The sequence below is a fragment of the Camelus bactrianus genome, chromosome 31, assembly GCF_048773025.1.
Source record: "Camelus bactrianus isolate YW-2024 breed Bactrian camel chromosome 31, ASM4877302v1, whole genome shotgun sequence".
Taxonomy (NCBI): Eukaryota; Metazoa; Chordata; class Mammalia; order Artiodactyla; family Camelidae; genus Camelus; species Camelus bactrianus.
The window spans coordinates 1,708,008-1,729,516 of NC_133569.1; the positions used below are offsets into that span (position 1 = coordinate 1,708,008).

General features: G+C 36.0%; 1 protein-coding gene across 1 annotated transcript in view; it reads left to right on the forward strand.

Moving 5' to 3' along the window:
- Positions 1 to 21,509, forward strand: part of LOC141575686 (early endosome antigen 1-like) — a 62,842-nt gene that overhangs the window by 6,906 nt on the left and 34,427 nt on the right. Inside the window, 1 exon segment of the mRNA XM_074355549.1 lies at positions 19,856 to 19,948. Within this exon segment, the coding sequence (XP_074211650.1) occupies positions 19,856 to 19,948 (93 nt within the window).

Below are 21,509 nucleotides of genomic sequence, written 5' to 3' on the forward strand. Positions count from 1 at the left end.
ATAGATCAGACTAAAACTTAGGAAAGAGCTCTAGACTGGATTCTTCAAATTAGTGGCTATTTTCTATACACAAGTGTATATTGTAGCCATAAAATAGGACAAAAGCACGGAGCCCAGAAGATTCACAATCATGAATGATCTTTGCTTTTAGAAGCATTTATGCAGAAAATAGGGTGGAATAATGAATAACACTGGTGAAAAATATTGAGGCTAGTTGATGAAGGGTCTTACATCTTAATCTGAAGAATTGGGAATTGATTCAAGGTGTAGTGGGAAACCATTACAGGTTCTTGAGCCTGAGAAGAATCTATTCAAAAGCTCCTTAAGATAGATTATTCCTGTTGCCTTAGATGTAAAAGATGTACAGGAACAGGCCGAGGCTGGAAAGGGAAAGGCCGATGAGGAGGCCAACTGTGGTCATTCAGGCTTGAGGTCAGAAGTGCTTGGCCGGAGGAGGGCCATTGCTAATGAAGAGGGGAGGACACAAGACCAAGAAATGGTGAGGCAATGATCAGCAGCACTGACAGGATGTGAGGGAAAAAGAAAACTAAAGTCTAGCTCCAGCTGAAGTAACGTGAGGCAGCAGCCTTCAGATCAGCACTTGAACCCGTTTCATAGTCATTGAGCGTATTTAATGAACTAACACATGTAAAGTGCTTAGCACAATGCCCGACACATGCCAAGTGTTCAATTAGCTTAGCTGCTATTATTCTGTCCACAGCTGCTCACTGCTGGAAGAATTCTTGTAACAAGGCAGGTCGGTTCTGCTTTAAATTCATCATTACCAACCTCAGGTGGGTCCTTAACACCGCTTACGCCTTCACTCGCCGTACGCACTGTTTCACATCTTTTCTCCCTTCCTCGAGGGCCTTGTCCCACTTCACCCTTTCATTCTTGATACGTGACCCAGCCTCTTGCATCGCAGGGAATATAGATACCAGCAGAAAATACTCCCCCAACAGTTCACTGCTCAGTCCAGTGATTGCATCTGACTCATCCTCTCCTCCACACCTGCTGTCACCATGGAGAGGTGTGCTATACCAAAAAGCTAGTACCCTAGAGAGTACTACTTCCTGCCTACTCTGGACCTTTATGAAATATGGGGGTCAACCCATTACCTTTCTCTTTAACCTCTTTGTCTGTAGAGCAGAGGAAGAAAATGCAAAGTCTCTCACTGCCTGGGTTCACACACTGGTTTTGCTACTTACTAGCTGTGAGATTCTGGGAAAATCTCTTAACCTCTTCGTGCCACCATGTCCTCAACTGTAAACTGTTCTCAGCTAACCACCTCACTGGGTTGCTTGTGAGCCTTCAATAAGACCATGCATGTAAAGTGCTTAGCCAGTGTCCAAGATGTGTGTTATCCATTACTTCTTGAATTTTTCTTCAGAATTTAAATATTCTCAAGTGTCTCCCATTTAAAAAAATATAAAAGCCCTGGACCCCCACATGCTCCTCCATAATACTGCTTCATTTATTTGTTGCAATATAATAAATGAATGAATAGTATGTGCATGTTGTATTTGCTTCCTCCCCTCCAATTCATTCTTCAAATCCTTCCAATCTTGTCAAGGTCACCAATGACTGGAATGTTGCAGGATCCAACAGACACTCTTCTATCCTCATCTTGTTTAACCTTTCAGCAGAAGTGGCTTTTGAGCATACCCTCATGCTTTACTGCCTCACTGCCTTTGGTTTCAGGGTCCCCCATGATCTTGGTTCTTCTCCTACCATTCTGGCAGATGCTGCACTTTTTTGTTGCCCAGTCTTCCTCTACCCAAACTTAGGTTCTCAAGGCTCTGTCCTAGCCCCTCCCATGACTTCAGTTATCATCTGCATTAGTCAGTATAGGCTGTGTTATGCTATGATCACAAATTAGTCCTGAACTCTCAGGGACTGAACACACAAAAATGGTTTATTTCTTACAAGCTTATCACACTCCCCTCTCCAACTTTTATCTCCTCCCTGGAGGAGAAAATCCAGTGAGTCACCAAGTTTCAAGTTATTTCAAATCCAAAATATTCCTTGAACCCCACCAATTCTCACAGAAGTGGTCATGTCATTCCCCTGCTCAAAACTATTGAAGATCTTCTCATTACTCTAAGGTAAATCCAGACCTTCTCCCATGACCCACAAGGCTGTGAGTGACCAACACACTGTGGTATTCTCAAGCTTTATCTCATATCTCACATGATCCTTCCCTGGTGCACTCTGCTCCTGTTGGTCACACGGGCGTTCCTTCAGTTCCTTGAACACACCAGAGACTCTTTCCTCTGGACCTTGTGTGTTGTTCCAAAAATACTCGTTTTTCCACCTCTGTTCGATTTAATTTCCATAGGCAGCATAGTGTCCTGGTGACAGGGGTAGGCTCTGCAGCTGCAGAGTCTAGAACTACCTAAATTTTCTATGCCTCAGTTTGTCCATTTACTCAATGAAGAAATCTGTCCCCTGATGTTGGGTCTTAACACCCAACTATGCTGGGCTGGGAGATTAAAAAGAACTTTTGAGTTTTAATGGGGAAGACATAAATAATTACAAAGCAATGTGATAAGTGTTAATAGATACACAGAGGAAGAGTGTGAACACAAAGAAAAAGCAACTAATTCCGTGGTGAAAGGTGGGGAGACAGGGAATGGAGATTGTTGAAGGTTTGCAGAAGCCAGAGGGACTCAGGCAAGGTGGAGCAAGAGAGAGGAGGCATTTTTAGAGATAAGGACCAGGCAGATGCCAAAGCACAGAGCAGCCTAGCACAGCATATGGGAATTTGTGGGTATTTCTGCATGTGGATGGGGACAGTTGTGAGATGAGATTGGACAGAATTTTGGACTTTATACAATAGATAATATGGAGCCATGGAAAGTTTCCAAATGATCTAATTTGTAATAAGGAAAACCCTTTAAAATATTTTTCCTAGGTAATCCTTGTAAAAAGCAAATCAGGTGAATCAGTTTTCTGTCTAAAATCTATTGGTGACTACTCCGTGCCCACAGAAGATGTCCAGACTCTTTACCAATGACCCATGCAAGGCCCATACTGCTCTGGTTCCTTTACACTTTACAGGCTCATCTCCAACTACCTCTCTACGTGCACTGACCTTGCCATCTTCACTAATTGTGTGTCGCACAACTTTCCTGTTCTCTCATCCCCTCATCTCTATAGAACTCTTTATTCTGCTCAGAGTACCCTACCATCACTTGTCCACGTTGCTCAGTTTAGGTGATACTAGGAGTTATTTGCTTGCTTTTTTTCCCTTCTCCCAAAGCACCCCAGACTAATTAAGAGAATGGGCTTTTGAAATTAGACCGTCATTTAAGCCCTGGGCTCTTCCACTCATGAAGGTGAGATCTTGTGCAAAATTTCAAGCTCTCTGAGACGCAGTTGCTTTATCTGTAAATTGAGTGTAATATGTACCTTACAGTATTGGGGAAGGATTGAATGAAATAATGTTCACAGAGCACCCACCACAGTTCCAGCATTCAGTAAACACTTAGTATGCAGTAGCTGTTACATTACAGAGTTCTGCAAAATTTATTACATTGTTTTTGTGATTTGTTTACCTGACTTCTCCCTTACTAGTTTGAGCTCCTTTAGGGTGGGAATTTTTGTTTTCTTTCTTGGTTTCTTTGTTTTCTTTCTTTCTTTCTCCATTAGTGTATTGTATTTTCAGTACTATATGTTGACTGCTTGGTGGCTGTGTAAAGAGGATGGCTCCATAAAGGGAGAGACCAACAACAGAAAGCAATAGTTATGTATTAGAATCCTTTGGAATCCCCCCCAAAAATGTTCTCAGGTACCTTCATTGAATCAGAATTTCTGGATCTCTGGTTGTCAGTCCAAGGGATGATGAAGACTTGAATTCAGGCAGCAGCTTTGGGGATAGGGAAAGAACAGATTGATTTTCAAGAAATTAAGAGAGAGAATTAATAGGACTTGTTGACTTGTGAATAGTTTTGGTGGAATGGACTAAGGTAAAGAATAGAAGAGGAGGAAGAACAGGTTTGGGGAGGAAAATGAGCGTGAACTAGAGGTGTGGACATCCCTATGGAGTGTTCACCAGGCAGGTGGAAATATAGGTCCAGCACTCAGGAGACAGGTGGAGTCAAGTATTAGATGTGTGTGAATGTTGAAAGGTCAAGTCAAATAAGGACTAAGAAGTCCACTGAATGGAACAGTTTGGGCATGTCTAGTTTGGTTTCAGGAGAGTCATAGGGAAAAATGGTTGGCTGGGAAGTAAGGAAATAGAAACAGGGAGCACACACTATTATTCTTCCAAGATATATGGAGAAGGGAAAACTAAAATATTTAATATATAAATGTAATCTGTCATCCTTGGACAGCATCTAACAAATGCTTTTTATTTTTAAGGATTATAAACTTCATTTAATCAGTTTAAGTTGAAAGGATTTATTGTAAGGTTTCAAAGTGATCTAAGAACAAGAACTGCTGTACAGTTGAGTCTCTGGACAGTAGGACCTAGAATGGTGTCAGGGACAGAGGCGGCACTCTTTGTCTCTACAGTCTCATAGACCACTGGCCTTTTGTCTTTGCATCTCCGTGTCCATCCTCCTCACTGCTGCTTACTCAGTGTGCCCAAGACCCCAAATGGCCATCTGACCACATGATTCTACTTGCTTTTCACCTTAGCTTTGCATAGTCTGCTGGCCCAGTGTCTCAATTCCCAAATCCCAAGAGAAGAATCTGAAATGCCCTCCTCATCTTTTCTTTTTAGATCATGTGTAGGTCTCTGGTTGGCCAATAAAAAGTTGTTTTCTGCTGGTATATGTCCACTGCTGGTTTGATCAACTGAGATTGGGAGTGGAGTGGGGTCATTTGATACTTAGGATTCCTTCTTTTAGGAATTGTGATACATGAAAGACATCTTTTACAGATCATTCTTCTAGAAATAAGCTTTACGGTGGCTCTGAAATAGTGATAATAGCTCTGATTAGGTTCATTTGATTCTAGCTAATTTTCTTACACTGTAGTGTTTTCTTCATACCTTCTGCATGCTCAGAGTCTATAGTCTTTTGAAAGTTTTGCTGGGTTATAATTTTGATTTGCTCAAGCCCCTCCTGTACTCTTACTTTACCTCATGACTGCACTGTGTTTCTATTTAGTACCAGTTTGTGTGGCTAGTTAGTCACTTCTTTTCATAGTTTGCAATTCAGAGGCCTAAGCATGGAGCTCAGCAGTAGTTCATTCTTCACATTGGGGTTTGTTTTGCTACTGAGCCATTTTATTGGTTGCTAGCTAGCTTGTAAATGGCTACTTTTGGGTCCAGGTGATCACATATGGTCAGTTGTCGATAGACATAGGGTCATACAACCTGGCTGTTTTGGATGAGGGGTCTCAACATGGGCTATGGTAGGGTATCATACTTTAGGATGGATCCATGGCCATTGCATGCACTATGATTGATTGACATATTTCATACAATAACATGAATAACTTAGTTACATAGATATCTGGTTAAGTGTTCCATGGGCCATAGCGGTAGCTGAAATTGAATAAAAACCACATTTTCTTCATCTCAATTTTTAATATCATGCTATGGCTAAGTTTTACGTAAGTAAAAAAGTTTTTCCAAAGTCTCAGTGATACTTTATTTGGACTTTATTAGCTAATTATCTAAATAATACTTGGAAAATGTTTTAAGAATTCCTGTCTTTATATAGTTCTATGCCAAAATAGACTGTAGTGAGGAATGGATTAAGAGGTAAATCATATAAGTTAGATCTCTGATAAGGAAGTATGGATTTATTTTGTTTGTCAAGACATTTTTCTGATATAACTTTATTGTATCTGTTTTCAACTTCTAAATATTTTAAGCAATGTTAAATATTTAAAAATAATAAAAGAATATATTTCTGGTTATGAAAATAAATCATGTACATCATGGAAATCTGAAAAGTTCAGAACAGGAAAATTGAGAAGAAACATAGGGCTTGTAGCATAGGGGGTAGTTTAACACTTTGGAATCAAGTAGAATCCCAGCTCTGTGCATTATTATATCTGTAATCTTAGCTAACAGTTTATGTTAATCTTAGCTTAACAACTTTAACCTTAGTTTTCCCCCTTGGCTAAATGGAAACAATCCCTTTCACTTTATTCAAAGAATTGTTTAATTCTTTGATTAAATAATATAATGTATATAAAGATCTTGATGTTGTACCTGTCATAGAGTTTGTATGTTAGCTATTATTATTGTTAAGAGAAAGAAATATTTCATTTAGCAGACTACACATAGACATTTCTTTAGTATAAAACTAAGGTGTTTTTTTTTTAATTCTTTTTTTTTATTGAAGTGTAGTTGATTTACAATGTTAGTTTCAGGTGTATAGCAAAGTGATTCAGTTATACATGTACATACATATATTTTTTTCTAGATTCTTTTCCACTACAGCTCATTATAAGAAATTGAATATAGTTCTCTGTGCTATACAGTAGGTTCTTGTTTATTTTATGTATTGTAATGTATATTTATTAATTCCAAACTCCTCATCTATCCCCGCTCCTTCCCCCACTGGTAACCACAGTTTGTTTTCTAGGTCCGTGAGTCTAAAACTCAGGTTTCTAGTGTGCATGATTTTCAAAGTACAAATGATTTAGGAGAAGATATTCTGAGCTTTACAGTAAGATTCATGCCTTAGGGTTATTCTGGTTTTGTTAAATTTTTGAGTATAAAGGCACCAGAGCAAGTAGAGAAATCACTGAATTTGGAATCAAAAAACTTGAGTTCAAGTTCTGAATTCTGCTATCAATGTCATCTTAGGCAAATCATGAACTTCTTTTGGCTTTACTTTCCTTGTCTGTCCAATGAGGGTACCATCTAGGTGATTTCTAAAGTGCTTTTCAGAGTGGAAAATATTAGTTGAAAATTATAAGTACCAGGATTTTGAGTCTGCAGATCATTTGCAACCCCAGAGTAGCATTTTAGGTGTTACTTAACAAATCCTGATCTCTTTTATCCTGTTTCCTAGCATCTTTGCTGAGAAGAAAGCAAGGATTCAGTGGTAAAATTTGATAGCTCATGCAAAGTGACTGTCACAGCACCTGCTACATAGTAGGCTTTAGAAGATAGTAGATCTCTTTTTCTGCTGAGTTCCTTCCCCCACCCCCTTTCCCCAATATAAAGCACTTTATGGTTATCTCAAATTCAAGTAAGTTACGTTTGTTGTAGTGGATAGATTTCCCCTCTTCAGGATGGAAACATGTTCTCTTAGTTGCTTGGAATCATGGCTCCCTCACCAAAGTTTATGTCACCTTCCTGGAAGCAGCCTATACTTCATTACTGGTTAATGTAGGGCATACAAAGATTCATCCTCTTGCCTCGATTAGAGACTAATATGAAGGGTCATTCTAGCTTCATGACTCTTAGTCGGACTAACTGAGGCTGCCGTTCCAACTGTGTTATTTGATCAATACTGTTCAGTTTCTCCCTTGGCCCAGTCATGCTCCCCATGTGCCTGCACATGTGTTCTTGAGAGCACTCCCCAATAAATGTTCTGCTTGCAGATTTTAGTCTCAGAATCTGTTTCCTTGGGAGCCTGAATTACGAGTCATTGGCTATTTGGATTGTCTTTCTCAGGGATTAATGTATCATAAAAGATGGTAATATTCAGGATGGATTTTAATTTTATGAATTTTGTTTGAAACTGATGTTTTACATATCTTTTATAAGAAGAATCCATAGCCAGTAGATTAGAATTTTTGTTAAAGATACTGGAGTATTACATGGTAGGACTTCAAGCACATTCTGGGATTTTGAACATGGCCCACAGATAGTCTGTTCAGGAAATTTTATCATTAGCACCTTTCCCAGTTCCTTCAAGTGATTTTTAGACTTGAAGAATGAAAAGTGGCAACTTCTTAGAACTAGACTGTGAATTCTTATTTTGATGTATTTCTGCATCTGTCTATCCATATTTATTGAATCAAAACACCCTATACTCTAAACTTGCTTAAAATATGTAGATCAATTCTAACTGTGTTAGATATTTTATTATATGTTTGATATTTAAAAATTGTTAGATATTAACAACTTTTATTCTTTTACTTAATATCAAGTTCATTGTATGATGTCTATAAACCCAATTTAGTTACTAGTAGCTTGTCTATAATTAGTTTTGTGTAGTCTCAGTGACTTGGCTGCCTTTTTTTTTTTCTGATTTAACTGCTTTGAGAGGTAAATTACTTCATGTAACTATTAGTAACCAATAACTAAGTTTGAGTTTTGAAAGTATCCATAAAAAAGCTAAGCATATATAGAGACTGGGAATATATTTGACTTTATATCTGTGTGCATGCTTTTAAGTTAGCCAGGTTAGGGCCCACATGAATCATGGAATATGAATTTTGGAGGCAGAAGGAACCATGATCTTGTTCTGTCCCTGTAATGTGTCATTGAAGAAGCTGAGATTAGAAAGATAAAGTGTCTTGATGGATATCAGAGAGATGGCCAAGAAACATTTGAGATAGCAGAGAGAATATTGAATTAGGACTTGGGAAACCTAAGTTTTAATTGCAACTCTCTCATTAATTAGATAGCATAGTGATGTCAGGTAAGCCAGTTATACCTTCTAGGGCTTCATTTCTTCATCTATGAAGTGTTACATTTAGAACATGATTTCTGAGATGTTTTCCAGGTTTTGAATTTTGAATCTAGGTCTTTTCTGAGAGAGGTGCACTTAATAATAATACATTTATCTACTATTTATAGTATATCGACCAAATGCCAGGTGCTGACTAAAACAGTTTACACATACTGTTTCATTTAATCCTCACAACAATTCTGTGAGGCTGACATTAACAGTTTCATTTTACAAATGGGAATTTGGGTCTTAGGTTAAATAAATTTATAAAGCTTCTAAGTGGGTAAACTGGAAGTTGATTTCAGGTCTGTGTGACTCCAACCACTATATTCTGAATCACTATTCCTAGATTTAGATGTACTTTTGTTTTTGGAACACTTGACAGGCCCTGCTGAAAATGAGAGCCAATTGCATTTAGATAAGTATATGCTTCTCGCCCCGTTCTCTGGCATAGTGTAGTGTGTCAGTAGGTTAAGCAGGAAAGACTTAGGATGCAGAAGTACATTGTGTGGTGGTGCTTGAGAAATTTTGGAGTGGGCTAGAATCAGGTACAACAGGGGGGATATAGCCTTTTAGAAGCCACTTAAAAGACAAATTGAATAGGGATGGTACTTAATTCAGCATTAATACTTTAATAACATAGATGGCTATTTGCATACTCACTGAAGTTGTAGATGGCTCTAAGTTAGGTGGAATTGCTCACATTTCAAAAAAATAGGAATTGTTTTCAGTTGAAAGCTGATATAAGTGAGTTAGGGTTGCATGTGGTATATTTTTAGGGAAGCTTACTATTGTATACGATTTTATGATGGATAGGAAAGCATTTGTAGAGTTATAATGGTAGGTCAAGGTCATCTTATGGAAAAGTCTGAGTAAGCCTTCTACATCAGGATTTGATATAGATTGGGATATATTGAGTTTTAAGAAGAAAGTGGAGAAATGAGAAGGAACTCAGGACAAAAAATAATTAGCAAAAATGAATTATGAGACAAGTTTAAAGGTGTTAGAGTTATAATGGAGATTAGAATGAAGAATATTAGTGGCTATTTTCAAGATTGAAGAGAGAGCAAGCAGGAAAGGACAAGAGACAAATTTTATATGAAGTTTGAAGCTGACAGGAGTTAGGGATTAGGAGTACAGAAGCTATAATATGAAAAGTAGAAGGTCCTTCCCCAGTAATCGTTGCTGATGGTTTCTTGTGTATTTTTCCACAATTTTTATGCATATGTCCATTAACATTATACAGTATAATAATACTCTTCGTATGAGTTGAGTTCTTTTTTCCACTTAATACAATTTGGAGCTCTTTCAGTATTAGCATTTTCAGAATTGTGTCTTATATTATTTGTTTATTTTTAATAACTACATTATACTTCGTTATATGGATTATCAAAATTTAATTATTTCCCTATTGAAGGACATTTCATTTGTTTCTAATCTTGCTATTATAAACAACACTGCAGTGAACATGCCTGTACACATAGATAGGTCTCCCTTTAATGAATTTGTCCGCTGCATAATTTCCTAGCAGTGAGCCAGAGAGTATGTACATTTTTTGTATATAGTTACACTCCCACAAATAATGTATGAGAGTGATGGTTTTCCAATACCCTTTCTACCAATGAGTATTGTCAAAGATTAAAAAAAAAAAACTTGGTTTTTCTCAAATACCCTGAAAACCACATTGACAGTTGTCATTTAGTCTTCTAATCTCTGGTTTAATTTAAAAAGTTAAAAAAGAAACAATGGAAGTAGAATAATGTAAATCTTGGAGTAGTTATATTAATTATTTTTAATGTTTGAAAACCATTGTGTGTAAATTAAACTCAGGTGGACACTTTTATTGTATCCTTACTAGGAATTGTGATGAATACTCACTCTGTATCGGGCTCCTGCCCTCAAAAAGGTTCCTTTTCTCTTTTGAGGAGAAGGTATGACATTATATCTACTGTATCTAATTGTATCTGTTGCTGCATGATAAACCATCCCCAAACTTTGGCTTTGGTTTAAAATCACTACCATTTTGTTTGCTTTAGATTCTGTAGATCAGCATTTTGGGCTAGGCTAAGCTGAGTGATTCTTCTGCTGGTCTCTCTTGGAGTTACTCATACAGCTGGAGATATCTGTGGTTTTGATTGGGATCATAGTCTACTGTGGCTTCACTCAGATTGCTGATTATATTCATTGAGCCACATATGTCCAAGGGTAGTATGGGCTTATATGGTGGCAGAAGAGTTTCCAGCAAGGAGTGAGCAAATCCCATTGTGCAAGCACTTCTCAGATCTTTGCTTTTATCTCATTTGCTACTCTGTCAATAGCCAAGGCAAGTCTGGCCAGCCCAGAGCCCATGTGGGAGAGGATTACACATAAAAATTACAAGGGCATTAAAACATAGGCACAGTTCATTGAGGGTCATTACTATAACAATCTACCAGCACTTTCTTCCTCCTTGTATTATGAGTAAGGGTTACAGGAGAAGTATAAATAAAAGATATAATAGTTTTAAGAACAGAAATATTTCTTATCTAAGGAAAGGTTGTATGATGTTACCAAAGTTGGAAAGACTGATTTCATCGACAGTTGCAAACTGTTGATTTTCTAGATTTTTAACTGACATTTTTCTGTATTAACTGACATTTTTCTGTAAAGAAGTTTTCAGTATCTTTCGGGGCTATTTGGTTGCTGTGAACTTCAGTGTATACTGGATGGGCAGGATAAACGCTTAATTCTTTTCCTTTAATTATGAATTTTCAGAGTAAGAGTTGATACACTACTCTAATAGTGATCAGTGAGGCTTGCTTATTTGTCTTTTGACTTTTTCTTTCTTCGAGAAAAGAGAACTCATGGATTTTTAACATATTTCACGAATTCATGGATTTATATATATTTAGTGGGTTTCAGTCATTTGAAGTCAGTGTGATTTTTTTTGATGTGCAGATTGTCCCAGCTGTGGCTAGTGGAAGTACCTTGAAGGTGACTTGTTATTTTGACTGGACCATAACAGTGTTTGATAGTCTCTTTGCTTTGTGGCATAACAACATGTCCCAGGTTTATCTTATAAAATTTCTCCTCCAGGCTGGAATAATCCATTTCTCCAAAGAGTCCTGGCTCTTTTAAATGGAGAATGCTGTTTAGATAGCGCTGTCTGGACATTTAGAGTGCTCATTGCTTCTCTGTTTTCATTGCTTTTAAGCTTTCAAGATTAGAACTAGGTTATATATACACATATACATATTGATAGATTTGAAAAGCAAAACAAGAGTTCAAATTTAAGATTATAAAATGCTTTTTCCTTATTTGAGTTTATATTTTTAAATTTTATACTGAATATCTTGGTTCTTAACATTAACACAATTTTCATAAATATATACATGAAATAGCTTTAAAATAACAATATTAATATTGTTAATAAGATTACTGAATATGAATTTTACTTTTTTTTTAAAGCAATTCTGTTTATCTTTATACTATTGCTCACTAAGGCTATATAGTCAAAACACTGTTCTTAAAACACTTGAAATAATTATTTTCTTTGTGTGGCTATACCACTAGCTTGAGATTCAGTTAGGTTTAAAATTTTTTAAAAAATTTAAAAATTGTGGCAACATAAAATTCAGCGTTTTTATTTTAAAGCATACAATTTAGTGGCATTATATACATTCATATTGTTATGCAACCATCACAACTATTTCCAGAATTTTTTAAAATCATTACCAAACTGAAATTCTGTATTATTAAACAATAACTCCTTATTCCCCTTACCCCTGGCCTCTGGCAACCACTATTTTATTTTTTGTCTTTATGAATTTGATTATTCTAGGACCTCATATTAGTGGAGTCACATATATTGGTCGTTTTGTGTCTGGCTTATATCATTTAGCTTAATACTTCCTAGGTATGTCCATGTTGTAGCATGATTAGAATTTCCTTCCTTTGAAAGGCTGAATAATAATCTATTGTATGTATATATCACATTTTGTTTATCCACATATCTATCAGTGGACATTTGGGTTGTTTCCACCTTTTTAGCTATTGTCAATAATGCTTCTATGAACAGTGATGTACAGATACCAATTTGTGTTTAGTTAGACTTTAGCTGAGGTTTTCAATAAATGAGGGTTATTAACTCAGCTAGAGAACATAGGAGGAAATGAACTTTTTCCCTAGGATGGTAGAACATTGAGATAAGTGGGTTTGATTTTGGATATGATTCATTTGAGGTGCTTTGGGAAATAAATTAGAAAGTAACTGGAATTGTGGTGTAGAGATAGAGTGCTAAATTAAGTCTTTTTTATAGTCTAGGTGAGAGATGATGACACCTTGAACTGAGTTAACGGCAAAGGAGATGGAGAAGGATAGATTCAAAATTAATGTAGATGATTGTCTATTCTACATTTTGAAATCCCAGTCTATCCCTTCCCACCCCCCACCCCCTTGGCAACCACAAGTTTGTATTCTATGTCTATGAGTCTGTTTCTGTTTTGTATTTATGATTTATTTGTTTGTTTGTTTTTAGGTTCCACATATAAGCGATCTCATACGGTATTTTTCTTTCTCTTTCTGGCTTACTTCACTTAGAATGAAATTCTCCAGGAGCATCCATGTTGCTGCAAATGGCATTATGTTGTCGGTTTTTATGGCTGAATAGTATTCCATTGTGTAAATATACCACATCTTCTTTATCCAGTCATCTGTTGATGGACATTTAGGCTCTTTCCATGTCTTGGCTATTGTAAATAGTGCTACTATGAACATTGGGGTGCAGGTGTCATTTTGAAATAGGGTTCCTTCTGGATATATGCCCAGGAGCAGGATTCTTGGGTCATATGGTAAGTCTATTCCTAGTCTTTTGAGGAATCTCCATACTGTTTTCCACAGTGGCTGTACCAAACTGCATTCCCACCAGCCTCTCCAGCATTTGTCATTTGTGGATTTTTGAATGATGGCCATTCTGACTGGTGTGAGGTGATACCTCATTGTAGTTTTGATTTGCATTTCTCTGATAATTAGTTATATTGAGCATTTTTTCATGTACCTATTGATCATTTGTATTTATTCCTTGGAGAATTGCTTGTTTAGGTCTTCTGCCCATTTTTGGATTGGGTTGTTTGTTTTTTTCTTATTAACTCGTATGAGCTGCTTATATGTTCTGGAGATCAAGCCTTTGTCGGTTTCATTTGCAAAAATTTTCTCCCATTCCATAGGTTGTCTTTTTGTTTTACTTATGATTTCCTTTGCTGTGCAGAAGCTTGTAAGTTTAATTAGGTCCCATTTGTTTATTCTTCTATTTCTATTGCTTGGGTAGACTGTTCTAGGAGAACGTTTTTGAGATGTATGTCAGATAATGTAGATGATTGAATTAACTTGGGATTGGATGTGACATTTAAGGAAGAGAATAGTTAAGGGTAATGCTTTGGATTTAGGCAAGATGAATATGTGATGTTTTTGTAATTTGAGATAGAGAATGCAGACAGGTAAAAGGTTTGTGGAAAAAGATAATGGATTTGGTTTTGAACAAAATGACTTAGGGGTGCTTCCAAGGCACTCTGGTAGAAATATTTAGCAGGACAGGAAAATATGAATTTGAAGTTCAGCAGAGATCTGGATTAGATTTAGCATTTTGTTTTTGTCTGCATTGGGGGTTATTAAAATTAAAGGAGTAAATGAGATCACTGAATAGTGTACAGTAAGCTAAGAGATTGAGCATGAAAACTCCCTGGGAAGCCATGGAATGCTTTCCATGACATAAAAACAGTATCATTTGCAAATATACTTCTCAGTTCATCTGAATGTGGTAAGGTCTTAGCTCTTAATAGTAGTAAAGAGGTAGTGAGGGCCCTAAGAAATCTTCGATTATTGTTTTTAGTGCAAGGATCAGGTAATGTATTTAAAGCACCCTTCTTAGGGTCTGCATATAGTAGGTGGCTTTTCACATTTTTTGAATTTGTGAAAATTTTCCTAATTGGTTTCTATGGTGGGCTGAGGGTGAAATAGTGTGACAAAATCAGTGCTGAAAGTTACATTTTATAAGAAATCCTAATAGATGTCTTTTAAGTCCCCAAGGTTTTGAGGTTATATGTCATTTAATTTCTAATACTTGTATCCTTTCCATTTTCAGAAATAATTTTGCTAAGCATAAGGTGTGTTTAGTAGCCTATAACAATTTTTTTCAAATATTTTTTTAAAAGTAATAATTCATTTTTTAGTCAAGTCACCTTTGTGTGTGTGTGTGTGGCAATTAATCTATTATTAACTCAGCTTTTGCCTGTTTGTCTTATTTCCAGTCTAGTTTCAGAGTGTTATGGGTTGTTTATTTGCTTAGTAAGCATTTACTATGTCTCTTTTGTGTACAAAGATTAGTTATCCTTTTAGTTAGTTTTAGTGCTTTGAAGCTAGGTAGAATTTAAAGATGAGGTTCTTTATTTCAGTAGCAATTAGGTTGTGAAACTGAGTTATTTTTCCAGTGAAATTCTTGTTCTCTTCCTGCTTGATCTTCTCTGGAGTAGAGTCATAAATAGTGGTAGGGGTGGGGAGATTATGTTGAGTTTGAAAGCTCTGACTCAGTATATCACCAGATATTAGAAAAACTTCTGTTCTTCATCTATAAAATAGTTGTTTTTTTATATGCTACTAGGCGTTTGTTTTGATTCTGGTCTTCTTTGCTATCAGATTTTCAGTCACAATTAGAAGACTTAGTTATTGGTTGCTTTGGATTAGAGCAGTGCAGTTATCATTTTCACAAGTTGATTGTTTAGATCAACTGAAATAGATCAAATATGCATTTCAAAGAAATTTCATGTTGTTAAAACTTGTATGATAGTGATACTTCCTTTCAAGGTATTGCATACAGTAAACAATGATAACATCCCCCCCGTGAAGTACTGTTTTTTCTTCAAAAACTTGCATGTGATTCTTTGAAAGCAGTTTTTGCAGATATTAATACTACTTTATGTTGATCTTATAGTTGTTGGTAGTAGGAATGTATTTTTATATTATCAACAACCTAGGGTAGCCAAATATATAGCAGGCACCTGTTCTTATTTGGTTGAAGTAAATACTTTGAATACCATATACATTTTTTTCCTCATACGGTATAAACTTTTTTCCTTATATTTTCAAATTTTGATCTGTTTGGTGGAGGCCACTAAGGAATAATGATGGGTGTTGGATAAATATAATCATCTAGATCTTTTTGCAAGCCCCAATTTTTTTACATTTAAAAAAGTCTGAAAATTAGAATAATATGACCATGCTAATAAAAAATTTTTGGGAGGAGGTAGGTGGGTGATTAACAAAATCATTAACACAAATCTCATCCTTTCAATAACATAGGGAAAAAATAGTAACAACAACAAAAATAACCCTAGCGTAAAATGCATCAATCTCCTATGACCTTTCGAACTCTGTTTATGTCTTTACATAATTGAAGTCATAATATTTGCAAATTTTGTACTTTTTACCTCTTGTACAAATTCAACATCATATCACATGTGTTGTAAATTTTCTCCACAACCTTCACTCTTGGCACTTTTAATTGTCAGGTTTGTTGAGTGTGTTTGTTAAAATTTTGTTAACCTATTCTTTGTTTTGAAGATAGTCCACTTAAGATTTTATTATGTAAGCTTGGGTGTGCAGCTTTATAATTTGACATATGTGTTTATTACAAAGTGGTCACCACCCCAGGTCTAGTTGCTGTCAATCACCATACAGTTGACCCTCTTTACCTATTTTCCCAACCTTCTTTACCTCTTGTAACTACTCATCTGTTCTCTGTATCTGAGTTTGTTTGTTTTTTTTAGGTTTCACATATGAGTGAAATCATGTAGTGTTTGTCTTTCTCCATCTGACTTATTTCATTTAGCATAGTCCATCATGCGCCAAGGTCCATCCATGTTATTGCAAATACTGCAGAATTTCATTTTTTATGGCTGACTAGTAGTCTAGTGTGTGTGTTTGTGTGTGTGTGTGTGTGTGTGTGTGTGTTTATCGCATCTTCTGTATCCATTCATCCATTGTTGGACACTTAGGTTGTTTTCATATCATGGCCATTGTAAGTAATGCTGTAATGAACATAGGGGTGCATATATCTTTATGAATTAGTGTTTCTGTATTTTTCAGATAAATACCCAGAAATGGAATAGCTGGGTCATATGGTAGTTCCATTCTTAATTTTTTGAGGACTCTCCATACTTTTTTTTCATAGTGGCTACACCAGTTTATAGTCAAATCACCAGTTTTCAGGGTTCCTTTGTCTCCACACCCTTTCCAACATTTGTTGTTTCTTGTCTTTTCTGACAGGTGTGAGGTGATATCTCATTATGGTTTTGATTTCCATTCATCTAATAATTAGTGATATTGAACATCTTTTCTTGTGCCTGTTGGCACATGTCTTTGGAAACATGTCTGTTCAGATCCTCTGCTCATTTTTTTAATTGAGTTGTTTTTTGGTTGTTGAGTTGTGAGTTCTTTGTATATTTGGATAATAACCCCTTATTGAGTATATAATTTGTAGATACATTCTTCCATTCAGTAGATTGCCTTTTTGTTTTGATGATAGTTTCCTTTGCTGTACAGAAGATTTTTAGTTTGATACAGTCCCATTTGTGTATTTTTGCTTTTATTTCCCTTACCTTTGGAGTCAGATCCACAGAAACTGATGTCAGTGAAGTTACTGCCCATGTTTTCTTCTAAAAATTTCATGGTTTCAGGTTTTACATTCAAATCTTTAATCCATTTTGAGTTGTTTCATTCTTTTGCACGTGGCTGTCCACATATGTGTGGGTTTACATTGCTGGGCTCTCAATTCTGTTTCATTGACCTGTGTGTCTGTTTTGGTGCCAGTGCCACACTGTTTTGATTACTGTAGCTTCATAGTATTGTTTGAAATCAGGGAGCATGACACCTCCACTGTTTTCTTCTTAATATTATTTTGACTATTTGGGGTCTTTCATGGTTCCATACAAATTTTAGAATTATTCTAGTTCTGTGAAATATGCCGTTAGAACTTCAATAGGGATTGCATTGAATCTGTAGATTGCTGTGGGAAGTATGGACAATTTAAGAATATTAATTCTTCCAATCAGTGACTGTGGAATATCTTTCCATTTGTATCTTCCTCAGTTTCATTCATCATTGTCTTTTGGTTTTTCACTGTACAGGTCTTTTACCTCTTTGGTTAAATTTATTCTTAGTTATTTTATTCTTTTTGATGTAATTGTAACTGGGGTTGTTTTGTTAGTTTCTCTCTGTGATATTTGCTATTGGTGTAGAAATGCTACAGATTTCTGTATGTTGAGTTTATATCCTGTGACTTCACTGAATTCATTTATTAGTGCTAACTGTGTGTATGTGTGTGTAGTCTTTCTGGTCTTCTATATATAGTATCATGTCATCTGCAAAAATAGTGATGGTTTTACTTCTATTTTTCAGATTTGGATGCTTTTTTCTTTCCTTATTTTATTTTTTATTAAATTAAATTAAATTTTATTTTATTTTACTTTGCCTACTTGCTTTGGCTAGGATTTCCAATGGTATGTTAAATAAAAGTGTCTATAGTGGGTATCCTTGTCTTATTTCCTGATCTTAGAGGAAATGCTTTCAGCTTTTCACTGTTGAGTGTGATATTAGCTGTGGATCTGTCCTATATGGCCTTTATTTTGTTGAGGTACATTTCCTCTATACCTACTTTGTTGAGAGTTTTTGTCATAGATGGATGTTGAATTTTGTCAAATGCTTTTTCTGCATCTATTGAGATAACAGTATAATTTTTATCCTTCATTTTGTTAATATGTATCATGTTGATTGCTTTGTGGATGTTGAATGATCTTTGCATCTTGGAATAAATCCTACTTGATTATAGTGCATGCTCCTTTTAATGTATTGTTAGATTCAGTTTGCTAATATTTTGTTGAAGATTTTTGCATCTATGTTCATCAAAGAAATTGGCCTGTAATTTTCTTTTTTGGTCTGATTTAGGTATCAGGTTAATGCTAGCTTCAGTGGGGGTGTGACCATTGGCGCTAACAGGTTGGATGGAGAATTCCAAAATGGTGCCAGCCAGCACTGGTATTAGCAAGGTAGCCTGAGATCACATAAATGGCTCCTGCCAGTGACTCAGTCCCTGGGGGTGTGCCAACTGGTTCCTGCCCCTCCAGCAGATGCTTCAAGGCTAGTAGGTGAGTCCCCTTTACCCATTGTTCATGCACTTTACAGCTTGGTGTTTTTGCACTGGTTTTCAGGTCAAATGAGTCTTTGTGCAAGTCCTTTAAGAGCAGATTTTCTATTCCCTATAGTTTTCTAGTTTTCCCAGGCATATTCCCCATTGGTTTTCAAACCCAGATGTTTTGGTTCTCATCTCTCGTGCAGGGTGTAGGCGTTGGGGTGCTTAATGTGATGCTTAAATCCCTTGCTTCTCAGGGGAAAGATCTATTCCTTTGTGATCCCTCCCAATTGTGGCTTGCTGTAGTTTTGGTTTTGTGACTGCCTCTCCTATCCATCTCATTGCTGTCCTTTTACCCTTTGCTGTGGAGGTTCTGTTCATTCAGTTTCCAGGTCCCTTTCTGGGAGAACTATTCCATAGGTAAGTGTATATTTGTTGTGTCTGTGGGTGGAGGTTCATTCAGGATCTTTTTACACCATCATCTTGAAACCTCCAAACTGTCTCTGACAATGGAATATTAAGTATTGGAGATAGATTGGTAATGGTTAGTATGGTGGTAGATGGATGGGTGACTAGATAATGTGTGGTGTGTTGATCTTTTTAGCTCCCCTCAAATAATTGTAGTTTAGTTGGTGTAGTAGAGAGCAATGCAAGAGGAATTAAAATTTTAGCATTTTGTTTCTGCTTCCTTTTTTTTTTTTAACAGTACAATTTTGAGAAATCTTTTAGCTGCTTTGTGATGTCTATTTTCTCTCTTTTCTTGTCTATAGAGATAACATTATCCCTGCCTCTCTCAGAGATGTCATTGTGATTAAATAAGATATACTGTGAAAGTGAGATGAGGATGATAAAGCACTATATACAAAAATAAACTTTATTAGTTTCAAAAAAACTAAAACTGAGAGAATCCAGGTAGAGATCTTGATAAAATATTAGGTACAGTTGGTCTCCAGTAAAGGATAGCTTCTACTACTGTTTGTTATTATTGAGAGGATGTCTACTTTTATGTATATGGCTAGCCTTGATTACTGTTTAGGTTATTAAATAGTTTATGAATATATTGTTAATATTTAATTTGATTTTCCCCCTTCTGCTTGTGTTTCAGACTCCTGGGAGAGTTGGCTCTCAAGGTTCTGATTTAGATTCATCAGCAGCTCCTGTAAACACTGTGGATGTCACTAATGAAAGCTCTTCAGAGGTATGAAAATAAAATTTTACAATAAAATTCAATATTTAAGGAAAAATAGCAAATATTTCAAGTAACAACTGGTAATATAAACTTTTGTAGAAAAAGTTCTCAGAAATCTTTCTTACAAATTGAAAAGCACCTTTTGAATCATATTTATGGATAGCTATTTGTGCTTAGTTGAGACTGAGAAAGTGTATATTAAGACCGAAAAATAGTAGTACCAATTTGTCTTTAATGTTAATGTCATCTCAACTTAATGAAGATTTTTAAATCTGTGAAGAATTACAGTTGATTAGTATCTAATTATGTTTGTACTGTCATGAACTACTAAGCTAATGAAAGATTAGATTAGCTATAAAGTTTATACATTATTTGTTGTCTTCATTTATGACTTTGTAAGAACTTTTATCTTTGATAACTTATTGAAAATTAATGGATAAAGTAAATAAGTCTAAAAAAACCCTCATTTTTCCAAAAGTCAGCCTTAGTAGTTGCTTTATTGTTATTATTAGTTTTAACAAACAATATATGATCATCACAGAAAAAGGAGGTAAGATGAGAGAAGAACATAAAAACCACCCATAATACTGCCCCTAAGAGATTGATACACTTGTGTTTCTGCTCTGACAGTTTTTGTCAGTTGTCCCTTTCTGAATCTAACTGTACTATCTACCCAGTCCCCTTTACTCTTCCCCACCTCTTGGTTGGTGAGTCTATTTTTGTGTTTGTTTCTGGGTATGTCTCTATCCATTCATCTTTCTGTTTTGTCTCTTTCTGGCCATCTGTCTTCATGTATATGTGTATTAACTGTAATAAGATCTAACAAGACTGTGAAAGTGAGAAGGAAAGTATCAGTTGAACTTTATATTATGAGCAAGTTTAAGGAAATACATTCAAGGAAAACATTCCAAACTGTGTTCATGATGTGATGAGCTCAGAGTGCTCAGTTGTAACCCTGGAAAGGAGTTTAGTAGTAATTGCTGACCTCATTCAGACCAAAAACAACAAAGAATCTCCAAAAGGTAGTGAGCAGTGGCTGGTAATCCTGCTGTGCTTTCTTATCAGGGTCCCTTTTCTGTTGTCTGTGATAGCCGTACTCTCTCTGTTATCCTTAAATCTTCCGTATGTCTTACCTTATTCTCACCTTCCTTTGGTCACCCTCTACATCATTGAGAAAATAGGAACCATTAGATGAATGTGCTCATTTTGTCACTAAAAGCTATACTTGCACCTCTGTTCTTTTTCTTACTTTTGTATGTGAAAGACAGGTCTCTTTTGCTATCAGACTTCAGTCATTTTGCTTTTGCTCTGGATTCCATTCTCTCTCATATTCTCAGCTTATCATCTTTCCCTCCTACGATTTTGATTTTTACCCATGCCACAAATTATTCCCATCAGCGTATAAATACTGCTTTAGAGGTGCCATTAACCTGAGACTCCCTTAAATTAAGTTTGGTGCTTGAAATTCTTCAGATTACTCACTAGCGTAAAATCCAACTACCCACCCAAGGGTTATTGGTGATTATGAATTCTCAGGAGATGTTGTTTTTTCCGTTAGCCCATGCTAAGG